This window comes from Ostrea edulis, chromosome 2 (genome assembly GCF_947568905.1).
Source record: "Ostrea edulis chromosome 2, xbOstEdul1.1, whole genome shotgun sequence".
In the NCBI taxonomy this organism is placed as follows: Eukaryota; Metazoa; Mollusca; class Bivalvia; order Ostreida; family Ostreidae; genus Ostrea; species Ostrea edulis.
The window spans coordinates 63,212,971-63,233,895 of record NC_079165.1 but is presented as its reverse complement, the minus strand read 5'-3'; the positions used below and the strand labels follow the sequence as shown (position 1 = coordinate 63,233,895).

Genomic DNA, 20,925 nt, shown 5'->3' with positions numbered 1-20,925 from the left:
AGAATCCTCATGTCTCTTTCATCTGTAGACAAATAAACAATGTGTTTTGACCAGAACAATTTTCAATCCTTTTTGCAGCATAAATTCAACATTGTGGCAACTGGGTTAAACTTTGATAGTGAAGCAATACATGGCAGCACCTTATCCCATGCTCTTAAAATTTCTGTTTGACACACACTCATGACATCCACTCAAACATTACAGAGTGCAGCAAAATCCCATTGTAATAGGGGATTCAAAATGGATAATTGGTACAAAATATGGTACATACTATTCAAAAAGGATAATGAATTTGACATATTGATGTCTTGGAAAAGGAAATTCTGACATCGGGGCTCTAAGCGTTTTCAAACATTGTCATTTGATAAAAGTGTTCTACATTTTTAAAAATAGAGATTAATATGTCTTTACATACATAGGTGAGAAAGTTTCCATTATTGCTAGCCGAGACATACCATGTATGCGCGAAAAATTCATATGTCACACTATTCACGTAGAAAATGTGGACCTTACCGTCATCAAGCGCAGCGAAACACGCCATTTCGAGATTATAGTCGACGAAAGCTCGGTAACAGTAATAAATAAGGTACACTCATTTTGTATATATTTTGTGACTTTCTTTATTAAAAGGAACAGTTCTCTAATGTGTAACGTGCAATTACTACGTAATTCAATAACTTGAAGCATGAAGCAGTTTCACTTTGCCACCGGATATAAGAAATTTTATTTCGTATTCCGATCCCAATCGAAAGTTGTTGACTGGGAATGACGTGTTTTAATGCAATCTACATGTAACATCAAGCATTTTTTATATCACATTAAAAAAAACCAAATATATACACATACACAATGTTGTAGAGTTATTTCTTGTAAATTTTCTGAGGTTTCGCACCATATTCGATATTTCGCGCCACGGTGTCAATAGGGCTTGTGTGCAGTTGTCGTTCGTTTCCCTATCAATGTTTATAGGTGACGCTGCGCTACAAAGGACACTTTTCAACCTTATCTTTTATTTTTCTATGTCTATCAGTATCAATTTGATCGAAATCTTGTATTCAAATTGATTTGAATACAATATCATTGCATTTATTTACATGTCAATTATCAAAATTAGATTAATTCAGAAAAGTTACATGGATTATTTAATGGCGGATGTTTATAAAAGTTTATGTTGATTTACCTAGGAGTAAATCAGCTGACACAGAACCCCCGCTGACGACCACTATACAAATCAATACAAATTACTGCGCAGAAAAGTGCGTGGTGACCCAGGGATGACATAGTTCAACTCCCAAAAACGATGTTGAATAAATCTTTATGTTTTACTAGAAGTATTTCTTCTTTTTCACAGTTTTAATGATTCCAAAATATACATGTAGGCCTATATAGTGTACTGCCGACTCCCGACTCCCGATGGTCCTGGATTGTTTATAGATAATATCAAAACCGACCAACAGAATAACTTCATTCTTCTCGGGAACAATCTTTATGTCCAAATTGATCCACACAATAAAAAAAACCCCAATGATATATAGATAAATTCTTAAACTTGAAGTGTTGCCTCTTCAAAAGTGGTCATTTATAACCAATTTTCCACTTCGGATGAAAGTGAAACCCTTTACATAGCAAATTAGTTTAATTACCATCTGATGCGAGGTAAACCGCATTGCCTATAAATTTTGAACAACAAATCCTAGGTGTAATAATTTTTTTTGGGGGGGGGGGGGGGGGGGGTGTTAATGGGGGCAAATCAATAAAAAAAAAAAATGATATTTCGAAATTCCAAGGGGTGTTCTATTATTTAAGAGAAAATCTGTTATTTAAAAATATTATATATTTGTATCTAAAATCAAATGTTTTTATTATGTTTTCTAAACTCGGGTTTGAATTTTCTTTCTTCCACAGCAAAACAATATCTAATAAGAATTTTGAAGGGCCAATTTTACATGTACATAAAAGAAATTATCTTTTAGTTTTGTCAGCCAAGTTTAATAGTTCCAGAACAAGAAGTAGCGATAGTGACATTTTATATTTACCAAAAGTTCGAACTGAATATTATAAATGGTCTTTTAAGGTATCCTCCACAATTTTATGAAATCAGTTGCCTGAGTCTGTCAGAAGCTGTGGTTCTATTACATCTTTTAAATCAGCATATTTGCAGCATTATTACTCAAATAAGTGATATATAGATATGATGTATATGTTGTTTTTTTGTTTTTTCTCCAGTGATATCGTGTGTATTATATTTTATGTATATGTTTTATATTATGTTATCTATTTTTCTATTCTCTCATTTATCTGTCTGTGAATATATGTTTTACACAGGACCACAATGTAAACTAGTCATTTGTATTAATTGTGCTATCCTGTCTAAATAAAAGAATTTATTATTATTATTATTATCTTGATTTTCTAATGATTAAAATTTACACATATTAAGGCTCAGAATTTGTTATATAACTGTTAATTAAATAATCAAAACATTGTTAAAAATCATATATCAACAAAATCATATACATTTTGAATATTTTCTGTTATTATAAAAAAGAATTAGATACCGTATCTTTTATTTTTATTCTTAAATAGAATTATTTTTTGCGATAAAAAAAAAAACGTACATTGAACCAAAATAGAACACATGATTTAGTACTTAATTTTGACCTAAAAAACCATAACAAATAGAACAATGTGTAAAATAGAATATTTCTTCAAGACAATTAGTAATAAATGTGTAATTAAAATTCATCAAATTAAATTTAATTTGTAATGAGGGCTCTGCGGTAGAACTACGTCCAAGTCGTAGAATCGGGGAAAACACATAATTTATGTGGCTTAGAGTTCTGCCATAATTTAGAAACACAAAGAATGCCTAATAATGGTAAATTTTATTAATTTTTAAAAGTAATTTGTTTCCGTTATAATGGTAATTTTCTTTGGATCATATTAATTGTGGCATGAGCTATGTTTGTTAACCGTACCTGTATCGGTGTCCGTTTTCGGTTTTTGTATTTATAACACAGTACTAGATTTACCGCTTTTGAGTAGGTGACATTTCAAGTTTAAGAATTTATACTTATTATTATTGGGGTTTTTTTTTAATTGTGCGAATCAATTTGGACATAAAGATTGTTCCCAAGAAGTATGAAGTAATTCTGTTGGCCGGTTTTAATATTATCTTTAAAACATCGCAATCCGGGATCATCAGGAGTCGGGAGTCGGCAGTACTAGATTTACCGCCCACCATTTGATAAGTCGTACCTTTGTTTCTCTACCAAGTATGGAACACATACAGTAATACATGTAATAAAAACATAACAGCAATGATGTCAACTCTTTCAGAACTTTTGGAAAGGGGTAAATTTAAGTGGCTGAACTTAGTTGCAGTCGTATATGATGATGGCAATGTGAAACAAATACAAACTTACAAACAGTTGTTCACCATTGCAGAAAAGGTAAGGTAATCTAGGCTTTCAGAACATTTGTTGGATCCTGTATGTATTATGCTTCATACTTGCAAATTGTAGTTACTAAACTCTTATATTGATTGTAAATTTACATGTATTCACCTAACATTATCCACTGAAACTGGCACTGCCCTTAGATGTGTGAAGCAGTTTGGTTATTTTAATAAATTATTGTGTATAAATTGGTGAATAAACATTTCTATTGTCTTTTCAGGTTTCCGACGCTTTAAGGAAGAAACTGGACAGCAACTTGGTTATTGCCATATGTAGAAACACTGATCTGCTTACTCCAGCTATTCTCTGTGGGTATGTAAATACATGCATGCATTTACTTTACACATGTATGAATGATGTTGAGAGAATGAGCTTGATGAGGATATCATTCTAATGTACTGTAGATGTATCAATTCCAGTAGTATGAAATATTATGATGCATGTAGGAGGTCACCTATGACACATGCTCCATTTCTCAATACAGGTGAATTATTGATCAATTTTAAAAGGATGAATGATCAGAATTCCATTTTTCTAGAATACTCGGATGTGGTGCTGCATTCTATAATTTTGACAAGCATGCTGTAGAGAGAACAGCTGGAATGTTTCGTTTAATGGGTGTTTGTGCTGTACTAGTACAGGATGATTGTACACAGGTGGGTGTGAAATCTATATATCCAAATTCTGTTGTCTTGAGTGGCAGAAAGAAATGAAATTGTCTGCATACTTTTAAAAACCATCAATTAAGAGTGAAGATTATCGCAATTCACCTTTGAATTAGAACGCTTTGGCCGATATAGTATTGCGTTGTGTGACAACACAATTGAATCTGTTTGTAATACAATTGCGAAATGCAACAGAAACTCTCATTGGTCCATATGTATAAGTCTGCCCAAATTCTCTTATACGTGAGTAGTCAGCATTTGAAAACATGACGGCCATATGCTAGATGAAAAAAAACTTCAAAGGAAGAAAGAGAAAAAGTTGTATTCTTGTGTTGTTGTCTCATAAATTTAATATAAAAAAATTCCTACTGTAACATATTTTCCTACTATACTTGTGTCCAAACATACCTTCAAATATTTATTAAAGCCCCATACGACCCAAAAACTCGATCACAGCTTTTGATGATTTCGTTCGTAGACATAGCCATGTTAGGTAGCCAGTCAATTCAAATCCCGGTTCATTTCCATATTGGCACATATTTAGCGTCTAGATGTGTACTAATACCCCACAAATATTTTAGCTAAATTGTTTAAATAATATACAACCCCAGTCCTATTAAATGATAAAATTCAAATAGCTAAACTCACGGCAGTGCGGCTTTCATTAGTCATGGGCGGCCGCGCCGGCTGGTCTCCATCTAATGTCCGTATGTAGCATTTTCGTTCATCTAGAGCTTATTTTACCTTTACAAAAACTGGTACAAAAATGTTTTAATTTCTATTAATTATTCGTGTTGATAATAAATGAAGAGCGAATACATAACTTACAACCGATTTTATGAATAGATACCAATAGCAAGAGTTTGAATTGACCGGCTACCTAACATGGCTACGTCAACAAACAAAATCATTTGAAGCTGCGAGTTTTCAGGTGGTGTGTGGCTTTAATGAATATTTGAAGGTATGTTTGGACGCAAGTATATAGTAGGAAAATATGTTAAGATTTTTTTATATTGAGTTTATGAGACAGCAACACAAGAATACACCGATTTCAGGCCTCAACCGTCCGCAGCTTTTTGTGACCCGTAAATCAAAGGTTTTTATAAGAGGTGGATCTTTTCAGAGAGCTATGTACAGTTCTCCAGCTACACTGAATCCGCTCAAGAAAGTGGGCGGGCTGTAATCGGCCAATGAAAACTCTTGGTGTATTACATCAAACATGTCATTCAAATTGTTCAATCGTCTCATTCAATTGTGTCGTCACACAACGCAATACTATATTGGGTAAAGCATTCTAATTCAAAGGTGAATTGCGATAAATTGCTTCATGTGGAGTAATTATACATTTATTTCATTTTGTAACAATTCTCATATTACATGTGTACTTCATATGATTTACTGATCGTGTCTTCTTAATTTACTTGCTTTCATGTGGTTGATACTATCATACTTGCAGGTAATAGAAAGCCTTATTCAGTTATGTGGTGGAGAGATAGCAGCAAATTCCTTTCTTTCATCATTAGGATTAATACTCTTAAAAATCCCAGAAAGAAATGAGATACATGTGAAAGAAAGAATCCAAAATATTGCTTATTATATTACTACATCTGGTTCCACAGGTCAACCTAAACTAGTTCAGGTCCCACACAGATGTATCATCCCGAATATCACACACATCAGGTGAAGAAAATATTGACTGATGATGTAGAGTATGAATATGTCAATAGTCTTAATTCCACAAAATCTTCCACACTAACAAATCAAAGTCTTAATTGGTGAGATTAATGAAATCTGAGTTCTAAATTTTATCAATTTTAACTAGGTTGATTATTGATTTTAAGGGAAGTTTATGTAGTTTAGTGATGTGTATTTTACCAGTCATAGAATAGAAGTTCTATACGCATTATTTTCATATTTCAGGAGCATATATGATATGAGGAGTAATGATGTGGTCTTGCTTTGTTCACCTTTAACCTTTGACCCCAGCATTGTAGAAATCTTCATAACTCTGACAAGTGGGGCCAGTCTTTTGATTGTACCTGATCACATTAAGCTAAAGACCAAGGAAATACTTCCTATCATCTACAGAAGGAACAGAGTCACTGTTATTCAGGTTACATCTTTCACTTATTAGAAATGAATTAGCTGATTGTACTTTCCAGAAGTACACAGGTTGCATGTACTTACTGAAAATGTGGACAGAAATTGATTATGATACTGTAAACCACTTATCATTCACAAGAACTTTATTTTCACTTTTTTAGGATGCCTGATGCAAAAATAAGTTTTTTTGAGAGTAATTTTGTATGTCATTATCATATACATGTATATACATATTATGTGAAATGTACCCTATGTGAAAATTGTGTTTCAGTGATAAATCTAACAAACCAATGTTGACATTACAGAAATGAAATCATGTGAAATATAAGTCATTTACAGTATTATGAAAATTCAGGTGTTTCATGAAAAATTAACTAATTTGTGAATTTATTATTTTTTTTATTTAGGCAACACCTTCCTTGATACAAAGAATACACCCTAGTGATTTAAGAAACACAATCCTGAGTAGATCTTCCAGCCTGAGAATACTGGCCCTAGGGGGAGAGAAATTTCCTCCCCTTAACAAGATTTGTGAGTGGAGAGCCCCCAACAACAAAACAAAGTTTATCAATCTGTTTGGGATCACAGAAGTCTCCTGCTGGTCATTTTACCATTGTCTGAATGATGAGATATTCTGGTAAAAATAGTGATTATATTTTGTGTAGAATCTTGCTATTAAAAACATATTCATATATCTACATGTTCATTGAAAACACATGAATGAATATAAGTCACAAAAATGTGTAATATTTGTACAGATATACTGAATTTGCAATCTTGAGAAAAAATTTAGAAGATTTATTTGATATACCAGTATCTTTTTTGGAGGTGTGATAGTGAAGACGTTCCTCTTGGAATACCATTAGCACAGTCCACATATAAGATAGTGAATGAAGAAGGTGTGGAGGTATTAGAAGGAGAGGGAAAGTTATATTTAGGTAACAAATATCATCATTGATAGACTTGATGACATGAACAGGAAAACTCTTTCTACAATTTTTAACTAACTGTAAAAGGAAGATGGATAACATTATTTTTCCAGGTGGTTATGACAGGCTGTGCATGGTAAATGAAGAGATTCTGATATTCAAATCTGAAAAGCTGCAGAATTTTCGGGACTCTGGAGATATTGTTCGAATTGATTGTGAGAGCAGGATATTTTATGTTGGCCGACACGATAGACAGGTCAAGAGGAATGGATGTCGTCTTAATCTCGAAGAGATAGAAAAGGTGAGTAGATCAACTTTTTCTTGATGTGAATAATTTTTATGCCCCCGAGATCGAAGATTGGGGGACATATTGTTTTTGTCCTGTCTGTCATTCTGTAATACTGTCATTCTGTCTTAAACTTTAACCTTGCTAATAACTTTTGAACAGTAAGTGATAGAGCTTTGATATTTCACATGAGTATTCCTTGTGACAAGACCTTTCCGTGGGTACCAACATGTTTGACCCCGTGACCTTGACCTTGGAGTTTGACCTACATTTTGAAAACTTTAACCTTGCTAATAACTTTTGAACAATAAGTGATAGAGCTTTGATATTTCACATGAGTATTCCTTGTGACAAGACCTTTCCGTGGGTACCAACATTTTTGACCCCGTGACCTTGGAGTTTGACCTACTTTTTGAAAACTTTAACCTTGCTAATAACGTTTGAACAATAAGAGATAGAGCTTTGATATTTCACATGAGTATTCCTTGTTACAAGACCTTTCCGTTACCTTTTGACCTTGACATTTGACCTACTTTTATTTTTTTTTTTACATTGGTCATAACTTCTAAATGGTAATATTAGAGCTTTAATATTGTACATGAGCATTTCTTTTGGCAAGATCTTTCTACTGGTACCAAGATATTTGCCGTTGTGACCTTGGCCATCTTCGGAATTGGCCATTATCGGGGGCATTTGTGTTTCACAAACACATCTTGTTTTGTGGTGTAATAATCAGGTCATTCTGCATTCTCTAACAGTACTGATAACGAGAAAGGGGAAAACATACTATTGTAGGTGTCACGTTTTGTTATAAAGTGATTATTTTCACGTAAAATACATCTAGTAAACAAATGATGAATGTGGTATTATTGATTGCATGTTATGTAAATATTAGAGATACTGTTATCATGGGTATATATTGCACTTGCACTTTTATGTGTAACATGTGCCTTGCCCTCCCCTATAGATAATTGATAAAGGAAAATCTATGTTGATAAAGGTTTATTCCTATCTATATGTGTAGTGCACACCCAAAACTGAGAAAATTATTTTGGATTCAGTTATTTCTAAATGAAAATGTCTTTGACTTTTTCTGTCAAGGCCATTTCTTACATGCACTTCTATTACTATCATGATAGAACAAAAAAATGGTTAAGAGATAGTAGACAAATTCAGGGGAGAAATGTGGACTATATATAAGACTTTGTCTTATATCACATTCTGTACCTGTTTTTAGCTCACCTAAGTTTATAGCTTTTCTGATCAAAATTTGTCTATTGTCTGTCATCGACGTTGTAAACTTTTCACATTTTCATCTTCTTCTCCAGAACCACTGGGTCAATTTCAACCAAACTTGGCACAAAGCGTCCTTGGGTGAAGGGCTTTCAAGTTTGTTCAAATGAAGGGCCATGTGCCCTTCAAAGGGGAGATAATCACAAAAGTGCAAAACTAGGGTAGGATCATTTAAAAATCTTAAGAACCACTGGGCCAGAGGAGCTGACATTTACATGAAAGCTTCCTGACATAGTGCAGATTCAAGTTTGTTCAACTCATGGCCCTCGGGGGTAGGTTGGGGCCACAATAGGGGATCAAAGTTTTACATAGAAATATATCGGGGAAAATCTTTAAAATACTTCTTTTCAAGAACCAATGAGCCAGAAGAACAAAGATTTACATGAATGCTTCCTGACATAGTGCAGATTCAAGTTTGTTCAACTCATGGCCCTCGGGGGTAGGTTGGGGCCACAATAGGGGATCAAAGTTTTACATAGAAATATATCGGGGAAAATCTTTAAAATACTTCTTTTCAAGAACCAATGAGCCAGAAGTACAAAGATTTACATGAATGCTTCCTGACATAGTGCAGATTCAAGTTTGTAAAAATCATGGCCTCCAGGGGTAGGTTGGGGCCACAATAGGGACTAGGGATGTGTATTGCTCAAGATTTTCCGATACGATACAATATTTTTTGATGCGATATCTGATTTATTGGATATGCAAGGTAGTTAAGCATTTCCTGAAGTAAAATATCAAAATTTAAAACAAAATGAAATGGTTTAATATCTTATTTCATAAACAATGACAGATAAAGTCTGAGGAAACTCCAATTTTACAATGTAAATGCGGGGATTAAAGTCTATGAAATATCCGATGTGTCACAATGTAAAAACGGGGATTAAAGTCTGAGGAAACTCCAATGTCACAATGAAAAATCGGTGATTAAAGTCTGAGAAATCGTGTTCCTGTTAGAAGCCGTTTTTAAATTATGAACTTCGATCCCGACTATTAAAAGGGCTATTTTTAATCCTGACATTATATCGTATCGTATCGTCGAAACACTGTATCGTATATCGCTGGACAGGCGTATACCGGTACATTTCGATATATTGATATATTGATTCACCCCTAATAGGGACTAAGGTTTTACATGCAAATATATATGGAAAGTCTTCAGATATGGGCCAAGGTGACTCAGGTGAGCAATGTGGCCCATGGGCCTCTTGTTCAGTGTAAATGGTCATATACTGTATGAGTGGTTATTTACAGTGGGGTTAAGTACACATTTTTCCATGTCCAACATTACGTGTGGGGGAAAACTATGCTGTAACTGAATATGATATATAAATTATTTATAACTATACTTGTGGGGAAAATTTACACGCTTATTATGTGGTTGCGTAATTGTTGTAAATTTCCCCCATGCGTAAATTACCACTTCTACAGTATTGCTGGTAAAACATTTGATCTTCGTTTCAGATTATACTATCAGAATCCCAGGTTTCTGACTGTAAAGCAGTGATAGATGATGGAAGACTGGTTGTTTTTGTAATTCCCAAACAGGATATGGAAATTGACCGTATCATAGAATATTTACAATCAATTATTGAAAGGAAGCTTCCTAGACATTATATCCCCGATAACGTTGTTCCTGTCCAAGATTTTCCTATCACCAAACACGGTAAGAATGAGTCAGTGTTACTATTTTAAGAATGAGTCAGTGTTACTATTTTAAGAATGAGTCAGTGTTACTATTTTAAGAATGAGTCAGTGTTACTATTTTAAGGGTTCTCTCAGAGACTCTAATGCAATAATTTACATCCTGGATGCTGCTAAATTATTTGAGACATAGATTGAAAAGTGAGAGAATGTGGACACATCCTTAATTAATTAAAATCAATTACAAATTTCACTTCTGTGAGTAGAATTGATCAGTAAGTTTTGATAATTGCTCAGCAGCAATCATCCAAGAAAATTTATATGCACCGGTGAACCAAGACAATGAGATGGTAGTTAGATTGCATGGGTAGGTGCATGTTTGTTTACACTTCTCTTGATTGGTGACTTCATGTTGGTTGTTTGTTTGTTTTAAGTCCTGTCACAAATTTTCCACTCATACTGAGACGTCACCAGTTGTAGATGAAGTACCACAAATTTAAACCTATGCTAACTGCTTACTACCATAGCAGTTAAAGGTTCTTTATCATGCCAATGCCTGCTGTGACATGGGACCTCCATTTTTAAGGTCATTTCCAAAAGAACCGTGATTCTCACTTCTAAAAGGCGAGTATTTGGAGTAGTAATTACTACCTATGTTTACATTTTATGTTTGATGTGGCCATGCCACTACCGGGGCTAGAACTCATGACCTCTTTGTTATAAAGAGAATTCTGTTACACTGGGCTACCCTGACCGGTAACTACATGCTAGTGTTTATTCAACAGTTGTCAGTGAGGTGCAAAGATTAACTATGGAGATAAATACTAGCATTAATCTTTTTGTGTTAAAATTGTGAGTGATGCAATGCATTACTTAATTAATTGCTGAAACATCTTTCATGCTTATTTTTTATCTTGCCAATGACATTTTTTTTTTCATTAGCTGAAAAACAGAAGAATGTATAAAAAATTACACAAGTGCATACATACATGTATGAAAAGTAGTTAAAAGTTAATCAAATGATTTGCATTGTAATGCATTGATGTGTTTGTTCATCTACACGTACATTGTTTTATACATGGACATAATATGTCAGTACAATTAAACATATCAACTGCAGAGGATAAGACTAATATCGGTGAATATATATACAAAAATTAAAAGCATTTTACGAATATCCTAATAATTTCATACTAGGCAAGTTCATGGTACAGTGAAAACTGCCTAATCTGACACCTGAGCAATCCGTTTCACTGCCGGGCATTCCGACCCTTATTTTCATTCTCAGTTTCATATTTTCCCTGTTCTTTTTACATTGTTTATTCTGATACACTCTGTATTCTGACAACAACAAAAAACTTGTCTCCTAGTGCCTGTCGGATTAGACAGGTTTCACTATATGTGATTTTACATGATTTTATGATAAGCAATTGTATGATTAAAAAATAAAATATATCAAATGTAGTTTGCTATTGATGTCAATCTCCTGTTCTCATGTAGATGTTACTCATGGGACTCATCAAAATTTTCTGGGACTTAATCTTTTCAAACTCCATGAGCCCAACACTTTCCTTGACAAAATCCTACAGACTGAGAGAACCCTGGTTTTTTAATGGCAACTTCATGATGATTAAAATTACAGCAATGAGAAGTACTGTACATTTTGCAGGTAAATGTGATTTCCGTGCCTTGATGACCCAGTATCTGCAATCTCTGAATAAATATGACCCACAGTCATCTTTGACGATTGAAAATATCATCAAAGAAAAGTGGAAGGTAAATCACTTATTAAAAGAATATGTTATGTAATGTGCAACTACACTGACAAGCAGGTTGTAGGTTTCTGTGTAATTTAACACAGCTACACTGACAAGCTAGCTGTAGCTTACTCTGTAATCTAACACAGCTCCACTAACAAGCTGGTTGTGGCTTTCTCCATAATGTAACACAGCTACACTGATAAGCTGGTTGTAGCTTTCTCTGTAATGTAACACAGCTACACTGACAAGCTGGTTGTGGCTTTCTCCATAATGTAACACAGCTACACTCATGAGCTGGTTGTAGCTTTCTCCATAATGTAACAGCTACACTCATAAGCTGGTTGTAGCTTTCTATGTAATGTAACACAGCTACACTCATAAGCTGGTTGTAGCTTTCTCTGTAATGTAACACAACTACACTGACAAGCTGGTTGTAGCTTTCTTTGTAATGTAACACAGCTACACTCATAAGCTGGTTGTAGCTTTCTCAGTAATGTAACACAGCTACACTGACAAGCTGGTTGTAGCTTTCTTTGTAATGTAACACAGCTACACGGACAAGCTGGTTGTAGCTTTTGCTATAATGTAACACAGCTACACTGACAAGCTGGTTGTGGCTTTTGCTATAATGTAATACAGCTACACTGACAAGCTGGTTGTGGCTTTCTCCATAATGTAACACAGCTACACTGACAAGCTGGTTGTGGCTTTCTGTGTAATGTAACACAGCTACACTGACAAGCTGGTTGTGGCTTTCTCTGTAATGTAACACAGCTACACTGACAAGCTGGTTGTGGCTTTCTGTGTAATGTAACATAGCTACACTGACAAGCTGGTTGTAGCTTTCTATGTAATGCAGGGTTCGAAATTAACTTTTTCAAGCACTAGTCCGTACGGACTAGTCACTGTTGATGTTCACTAGTCCGCAAAGCATTTCACTAGTCCGTCCAGTATATCATAAAATGATCTTCATTTTAATCAAACCAAACACATCACAGTTGCAAACAATTCAATTTCTGACACCTACAGAAGAAAAAGAGACCACCATATTTTATTTCGCATTCAAAATCTTCAGAACCATACAATATTAACCTCCGAGTTAATCCTTTTATAAACGTCCATAAGTGCGTTCGAGATCGATGTTCCTGTTGTTTTGGTGCTCAGATTTTAGAGTCACAGGAGTTCGAAATTTTATCAATAAAGTCAATAAAATTCACTCGATTGACCAAGTCATGAGCTATAGTGTTATGAACTACTGTGTTAGAGTCGCGAATGACAAGAACATGTGCGCACAAACGTGCATCTCCTCAGACCAGACTACTTGCAATTCTTACACCTAGAACACGTTCTCGTGATGTGTACTCGGCGTTCGGAATCGGCAGGAATTTGACAATTTGTGCACGTTCGAAGAACGGCGGTCTCGAACGCACCCCATGTGTTTGGAAGATCAGGATGTCATAGTCATGCAAACACTTGACCATGCAGGTAATCAACCATAAGTTCAAACATCTAAGAGACTCAGACAAATCTTCCTAAAAATCTTTACCAATTGAAGATTCATTTCCGGATTTTCACTAGTCCGTACGGACTAGTGCTATAGAGAGTTCACTAGTCCGACACGTTTTTTACTAGTCTCGGACTTACGGACATAAGTTAATTTCGAACCCTGTAATGTAACACAGCTACACTGACAAGCTGGTTGTAGCTTTCTCCATAATGTAACACAGCTACATTAAGCTGGCTGTAGCTTACTCTTTAATGTAATAAAACTACACCGATATAAAGTTGGCTGTATTTGTAATGTACTACAACTACACTGACCAGCAATGTAGCTTACTCTGTAAAACTGGATAAATTCAGCATTTTCATGCCCCCGTAATTGGAGATTCAGGGGCATGTGGTTTTTGGTCTGTCTGTCAGTTTATCTGCATAACTATAACCTTGGCCGTAACTCTTGAATTAATGGTGATAGGGATTTCATATTTCACATGTGTTTCCTTTTGACAAGACCCTATGTTTGATACTAACATTTTTACCTTATGACCTTGATGTTCTCTACCTACTTTTGTAAACCTTTAACGTTAGTCTTAAGTTTTGAATGGTTGGTGATGGGGCTATTTAATTCACATATGTATTCCTTTGACAATATCTTTCTCTACAAAAGTTTTGACCTCATAACCTTGACCTTGGGGTTTAGCCTACTTTTGAAAAACTATTAATTTTAGCTATAACTTCTGAACAGTTCTATGACTTTCATGTTTCACATGTGTATTACTTTTTACAATATCTTTCTTTGCAAAAGTTTTGACCTCATGACCTTGACCTCGGGGTTTAGCCTACTTTTGAAAATTTTTAACCTTGTCTATAACTTTTGAATACTGTAAAAGTGGTTATTTACCCATGGGGGAAATTTACACTAATTATGCAGTCATAATAATAATACCATATTTATATAGCACCCTTTTCATACACTATGTACGCTCAAAGGTGCTGTGTTAAGCGCAGAAATTTCCCCCATGCGTATAGTTATAAATATTTGTTATGATATATATTATGATCAGTTACCACGTAATTTCCCCCCACACGTAATGTTGGACGTGGAAAAACGTGTACTTAACCCCACTGTAAATAACCACTTTTACAGTAGTTAGCTCTATGACTTTCATGTTTCACATATTCCTTGTTACAAGACCTTTCTTTTGGTACAAATCTTTTTGACCTCTTGACTTTGGAGGTTAAACTACTTTTGAAAAATCTAGGCCATAAACATAATGTTTGAATGGTTAGCGATAATTCTTTCATATTTCACATGTGTATTCCTTGTGACAAGACCTTTTTGGAGTACCAGAATTTTTTTGCTGCCATATGGGGGCATCTATGTCTCACAAACATATCTTGAAGTATTTGTTTTTCTTTTAGACACTCCTAAGAAGTGGTGTAGTAACAAATGAGAGTAATTTTCTGTTGAGTGGTGGTGACTCCTTATCTGCTGTGACTTTGGCTCGAATTATTGAAGACCAGTTTGAATTATCTGCTCCAGATTTGGTTGACATCATTCTGCATAAGTCATTTTGGGATATAGTTGACTGCATAGCAAAACATAAAAACATGTGTCCGTTAAAGAGGGCCAGAGGGAACAGAGAAAATCAGACATGTGTTGTGAGAAAGAAAATGAAGATCCTGAAAGAACCAATCTGTAGAATAATGACGCCATGTTCATGTATCAACAGTGCTGTTACGAGAGGAAGTCGTTACTTCTGTCTGATGTGTATGACCACAGTCAGTAAATTCAACTCAGTCACATGCATACCCAAAACTACAGACACAGGAAGACATAGCGTAGAACTGCAACAGAAGTGGAGATTTGACACTGGAAAATGTGTGGATGCTTCTCCTCTTGTCGTCATGTCAAGGTGATCATACCATCCACAGAGGGTGCAGTCTTAACAATGAAGTTGTTTTGATCTCAATTTAACATGAATACCTAGCAAAATGTCAACACAGAAAGCCTGTTTGATATATGATGTCATTGCCTATCTTACAGTTCAGGTTTCCACGAAGTGTACATTGGATCCCATTCCCACAATATGTTTGCTGTGGTGGTTGAAACAGGAGCACTGTTGTGGCAAACAGAACTAGGAGACAGGGTCGAATCCTCAGCCTGCATCAGTGCATGCGGAAAGTATATTGTAGTAGGTAAGGAAAACTGAGTACCGGTATACTAGGACAATAAAGGCAGCTTCTTCAGTGTGCTCGGAAAGTACCTGTATGTCACCTTCAGTAAGAAGGTGTGTATGAATCTTGATAAATATAGTACAACTATTTTAATACCTGGGAATTCTCTGACAAAAATGAAAGTAGAATGTAAATAGAAGAAATAAATTTCATTTTTGAAAATACATGAGGGTATGAACAGCAAAGCTTCACATTGGCATACTTTTTATGAGCTGTAACATGCTTCATGAAGTATGCATGCATAAAGTGTCACAGTTCAACCCCTCATGTATATTTCAAAAATGTAATTTAATTATTTCGTCATTGTGTTGAATAATATGTACAGATGTTGTTTCAATAGGTTGTTATGATGGTGGAGTGTACATGCTATCAAGAGACACTGGAGAAATTTGCTGGGTATACAAGACTCAGTCAGCTGTGAAGAGTTCCCCCACAGTTGACCCCATTACAAGATGGATCATTATAGGATCACATGATCACCATCTTTATGCACTTAACATTGAGGTACATGTATATTGTATATCCATGTATTTTTTTATGTATAGCTTCAGTAGACATCTTTTGATTGTAAAATAAGGTGACATCCATACACAGTTTTCAAAACTGGTGGATTCTAGATGATATTTAAGTACACAACTCTCCATTTTTATTAAAAAAAAATTCATCAAAACTGATCTCAGAACCCATTTTCTAATATGCTATTGTGAATCAGGGAGTGTTATCCTACCTGTAAGTGAATTTACTCTTGCCTGTGATTGTGATCTCTGATTGGTTTTACACACTGTGTCTACAACACTGCTGTTGACAGATGTATTGTTTTAGGACCAGACCTGCTGTTGGAGTGTTGAGGTTGGCAGTGTGTTCTCCTCCCCAGTAGTGTCCACTGATCCCCATTATGTCTGTGCCTGTTCTCTGTCTGGTTGCATAGCAGCTATTCATCCAGTAAGATACAGTTACCTCTGCCTTGGCCTAGAATTAAGCTTTCTTGCTATTTCCTTTTGAAATGAATAGTGCAAAATTGCTTTTGAATTTCCCATACATCAGACTGGTACATTGCTTTTTATAATGTTCTATACAATGTAAGTGGTCCTAAGAATTATTAGAGTAAACTTGTGCCAAAAATTGTTATAGGCAATGAGCACTGATGATTCTTTTCACAGCATGCATGTGTATATCCACTACAAAAATGTCAACTGTTACTTTTCAAAGGTGCAAAAAATACCTAAAGCTTGTCTTATAAAATGTATGGACAAGTAGTTTAAAACATTTTTAATTGCAAGTGGCCTGCATTGATAAATCTATTTGAAAGTCAGCCAAATGTTCTAACTTCAGACATGTGGAAAAATTATTTGGCTGTACAATTCAAAGAAACCTGTGTTTTCCTCTCCGGTTATAACCAACACTGGTCCTTGTGTGGGGTGTGTGGACGGCAATTTATATCAACTGGATCACCATGGAAATCTGGTACCTGTACATTCTTATCAAAATTACAGAATTTGAAAATATTAGATAAATAACAATTACTGGGAGACATTTTGCAGTGCATGTATATGATTGTCAACTTTTTTCAGCTGCAGTATTTTTCTCTCTCACGGTTTTAAAATACCTTTACTGTACTGTAAAAATGATTACTGTGAGTAAATTGGTTACCAGACACTTTCTAATATAAAATGAATTGATTTACAGGTGTGGATTTTTTCTACGGGTGCTCCTATATTTTCATCACCCTTGATAACACCTATATTTCAAGAAGGCTCTACTGAATCCACAGAAATTTCAATCATAGTGGGGTCCCATGACAGTTGTGTGTACTGCTTAACTTCTAATGGCAAACTGTTGTGGAAGCACCAGACTGCAGACTTTGTTTACTCCACTTGTTTCTGTTTTGAAAATACATGTACTAATAACAAACATTTAGACAGTGGTAAAAACAAACTTTTAAAAAATTCAAATAACATGGACAGTCAAACCACAGAAATTACAGAGTCCAACATTGCAGTTACAGAATCCAGCCTTACAGTGACAGAATCCAACCAGACAGTTACAGAATCCAACCAGACAGTCACAAAATCTGACATTACGGTTACACATTCCAACATTGCTGTGACAGAATCCAACCAGATAGTCATAGAGTCCAACCAGACAGTTAAAGAATCCAGCCTTATAGTCACAGAATCCAACCAGACAGTCACAGAATCCAACCTTACGGTTACACATTCCAACATTGCTGTGACAGAATCCAACATTGCAGTGACAGAATCCAACATTGCAGATACATGTATTTCCAATCTGCTGAATAATGCAAACATGCTATATAAATACTGTGTGGCGGCCTCAAAAGATGGAAGTATATCAATACTAGATACAAATAATGGTCACAAGGTTCATTCAGTGCAGTTACCCATGGAGGTGTTTTCCTCTCCAGTGATGATAGGACATTATTTAATTGTTGGATGTAGAGATAACAATGTATACTGCTTTGGCCTTGAGAAATAACAATCACACTACATCTTGAATTTAATAACAAGTTGTGCATACTTGTACATGTACTACCTGTTATTGTGAACATTTTACATAGATTATTACATGGTATTTTCTGTGTTACATTCTACGTGTGTGTCTATTAATCCAATGTCATTTTATACCAACCCTCGAGTCTAGTAATGACCAATTACATGAATTATTTGATTAAAATCTAACTATATACTTGTACCTTCTCTGATGCTTTGAAACTGCCAAAAACTTTCAGTATGGGGTGTCTACTGAGTAATGAAACTGAGGAATTCTGATATGAGATGCATAATGGTGAAGTATGAATAAAGCACAAAACAGCATATTTTCATATTTTCTATTTTAGGTCCCTTGAGTAACTTCGATAACATTGCCATATGCCATAAAATTACTGTAAATGTATTACATTTGGCTGTGTTTTCTATTTAGCGCCTTTGGCGGAACGCAACTTCCACTAAATCAAGTACATCGCTAAATGCCATTCGTAAATCTAGATGTTTAAAGTAATTCAGGAATGCGCTAAATCAAATCTACGCTAACTTGTTGAAAAAACGATTTCTGCCAAATATCGTACACGCCAAATATAATACGTTTACAGTAACTTCTGAACATTTTGTACTTCCCTTCAGAAATAGCTTGACCATCAATTGGAAGAGAGAAAAAAATTATGAATTTCATGGTTTATATTTGGTTGTAGGGCTTAAACCTCAACAAAGGACATAATATGTAAAAATGTTCTTTACCTTTTGACATATACATGTAGCCCAAAACTTGTTGCATAGTTATACTGAGCATGGAAGCCTTTACAAAAATAGGTGAAATTCATTGTTCAGCATTAGAGGTTCAGGTCCAAGAGCATGGATTTATAGATAATAAACTAGATATATAGTGATATTGAATATGGAGGCCTTTGTCAAAATTGTGAAATTCATGGTCCCTGCATCAGGGGCTATATGTACAATGTATATTTATAAGTTTAAAAATCTTATTGGTTATATTCCTGTACATTTTGGAAACAGAATAGGTGGCTGCATAGTTACATAACAAACAAGACCTACACAAAATGAGGCATCCCCTCGCAATGTAGGCAATCAGTAAATGCAAGTCCTGTAGTGACCTTTGACCTCAAATCAATAGGATTCTTCCTGTCTATAACAAGGCTACATGTGAAGTATCAAACCGAGTAAAAAATATAGCCAGTGTCGAGTGCCTGCAACCTCAGTGTTGCACACACACACATGAAAGTATATCAATCATGCAAATATTTGGGCTGTAGAGCATGAACATTAGGTTTGTTTTGTACATGTATATATACTCAAACATTCACACACACACACTCCCACACATACCTACTTGTATTGCATATGGAGGCCTCTACCAAAAGTGAAATTCAAGTGTTGGCTGCAGACTGGGTTTGTTAAAGTGTATCTTGTGAGTTGTAACATGTATTTGTACATGTTCAAAGACAGTTCAGAATTAACATAAAGTGATGAAGTTTAAATTTTAGCTATTGATGATATTTACTATCAATATTTCATCGATGTACGTGGGAGAGGGTCATTGGTTTGAGAAAAAGTCAGAATTGTCTGAGGATCCCACGTGTTCAAGTGGACGACTGTGTCATAGGCCTATATATCTTGCATACAAGTTGCCACTCACACCGGTGTGTCGAAACATTAATCTACTTTCCTGAAAGTTGTGTGGTCCTGTGTTGCAGATACCCGTTTTATGAAGACCTTGTGACATGAGCACAAAATAATTCATGGAAGACATTAATTGTATTGTACACTCTTCAAATGCAAATTGTAGCAAATCTAATTTACAGAAGTGAAGAAAATTACATACAACAGTTTTATATTGATATGCATCTTACAAACAAAAGGAAATACTTTGAACAATTGAAAAGACTCGTCTTGGCCAGAAAACCTTATGTAATATGGGCCTCTTGGTTCAATAAACTTTTATAAAGGATTCATGAACGTAGTACATAACTGCATGTTGTGAAATTTTTGAAAACTTAAATACAATCACTGTATAGCAGTTTTAGTTTCACTTGGGGCTAAATGAACCGTGAATATTGGCCTGGATAACTCAATGGTTAGAGCATCTGACTACTAATGCAGTAGTCCCGGGTTCGATTTCCAATCCAGCCATAAATTTTCTCCACTCATACATTGCACGAGCAAGAAAACTTAATTGTGCAATCAAAGCTGCATACCAAGAAAGTTGGAACTTTATAATACACCTTCACAAAACAAAGAGATGTACGTAATTACCAATTAAGATATCAGCTCTTCTGCGATGGAGGCATATTTATTTATTCTACTGAATGACTGGGTGTGTAAGAGGTGTACTAGCTAGTATATGTATACCATAGACTGGTTATGTCAACAATATACAATTCATGAAAGCATGAATTTACTTATAATAATCACTCAGTGGTAATACATTTAATGCCTATGGCACGCCAAATTCACAAAAATGAGCTAAACATAGTTTCACAGTTGATAAACTAGGTTTATCGACTGTAAACTATAGTTT

At 35.0% G+C, this 20,925-nt stretch overlaps 1 protein-coding gene across 1 annotated transcript in view; it reads left to right on the top strand.

Moving 5' to 3' along the window:
- Nucleotides 1–3,261: 3,261 nt before the first annotated feature.
- LOC125681346 (uncharacterized) overlaps nt 3,262–20,925 on the top strand; it is a 79,344-nt gene continuing 61,680 nt past the window's right edge. The window contains exons 1-16 of the mRNA XM_056156666.1: nt 3,262–3,452; nt 3,679–3,770; nt 3,997–4,114; nt 5,580–5,803; nt 6,044–6,236; nt 6,634–6,863; nt 7,055–7,164; nt 7,269–7,456; nt 10,199–10,400; nt 12,048–12,154; nt 15,058–15,551; nt 15,683–15,834; nt 16,214–16,377; nt 16,696–16,815; nt 17,206–17,337; nt 17,560–18,321. Coding sequence (XP_056012641.1) covers nt 3,321–3,452; nt 3,679–3,770; nt 3,997–4,114; nt 5,580–5,803; nt 6,044–6,236; nt 6,634–6,863; nt 7,055–7,164; nt 7,269–7,456; nt 10,199–10,400; nt 12,048–12,154; nt 15,058–15,551; nt 15,683–15,834; nt 16,214–16,377; nt 16,696–16,815; nt 17,206–17,337; nt 17,560–18,321 — 3,420 coding nt within the window. The 5' untranslated portion in view covers nt 3,262–3,320. The remainder of the gene's footprint in view (nt 3,453–3,678; nt 3,771–3,996; nt 4,115–5,579; nt 5,804–6,043; nt 6,237–6,633; nt 6,864–7,054; nt 7,165–7,268; nt 7,457–10,198; nt 10,401–12,047; nt 12,155–15,057; nt 15,552–15,682; nt 15,835–16,213; nt 16,378–16,695; nt 16,816–17,205; nt 17,338–17,559; nt 18,322–20,925) is intronic.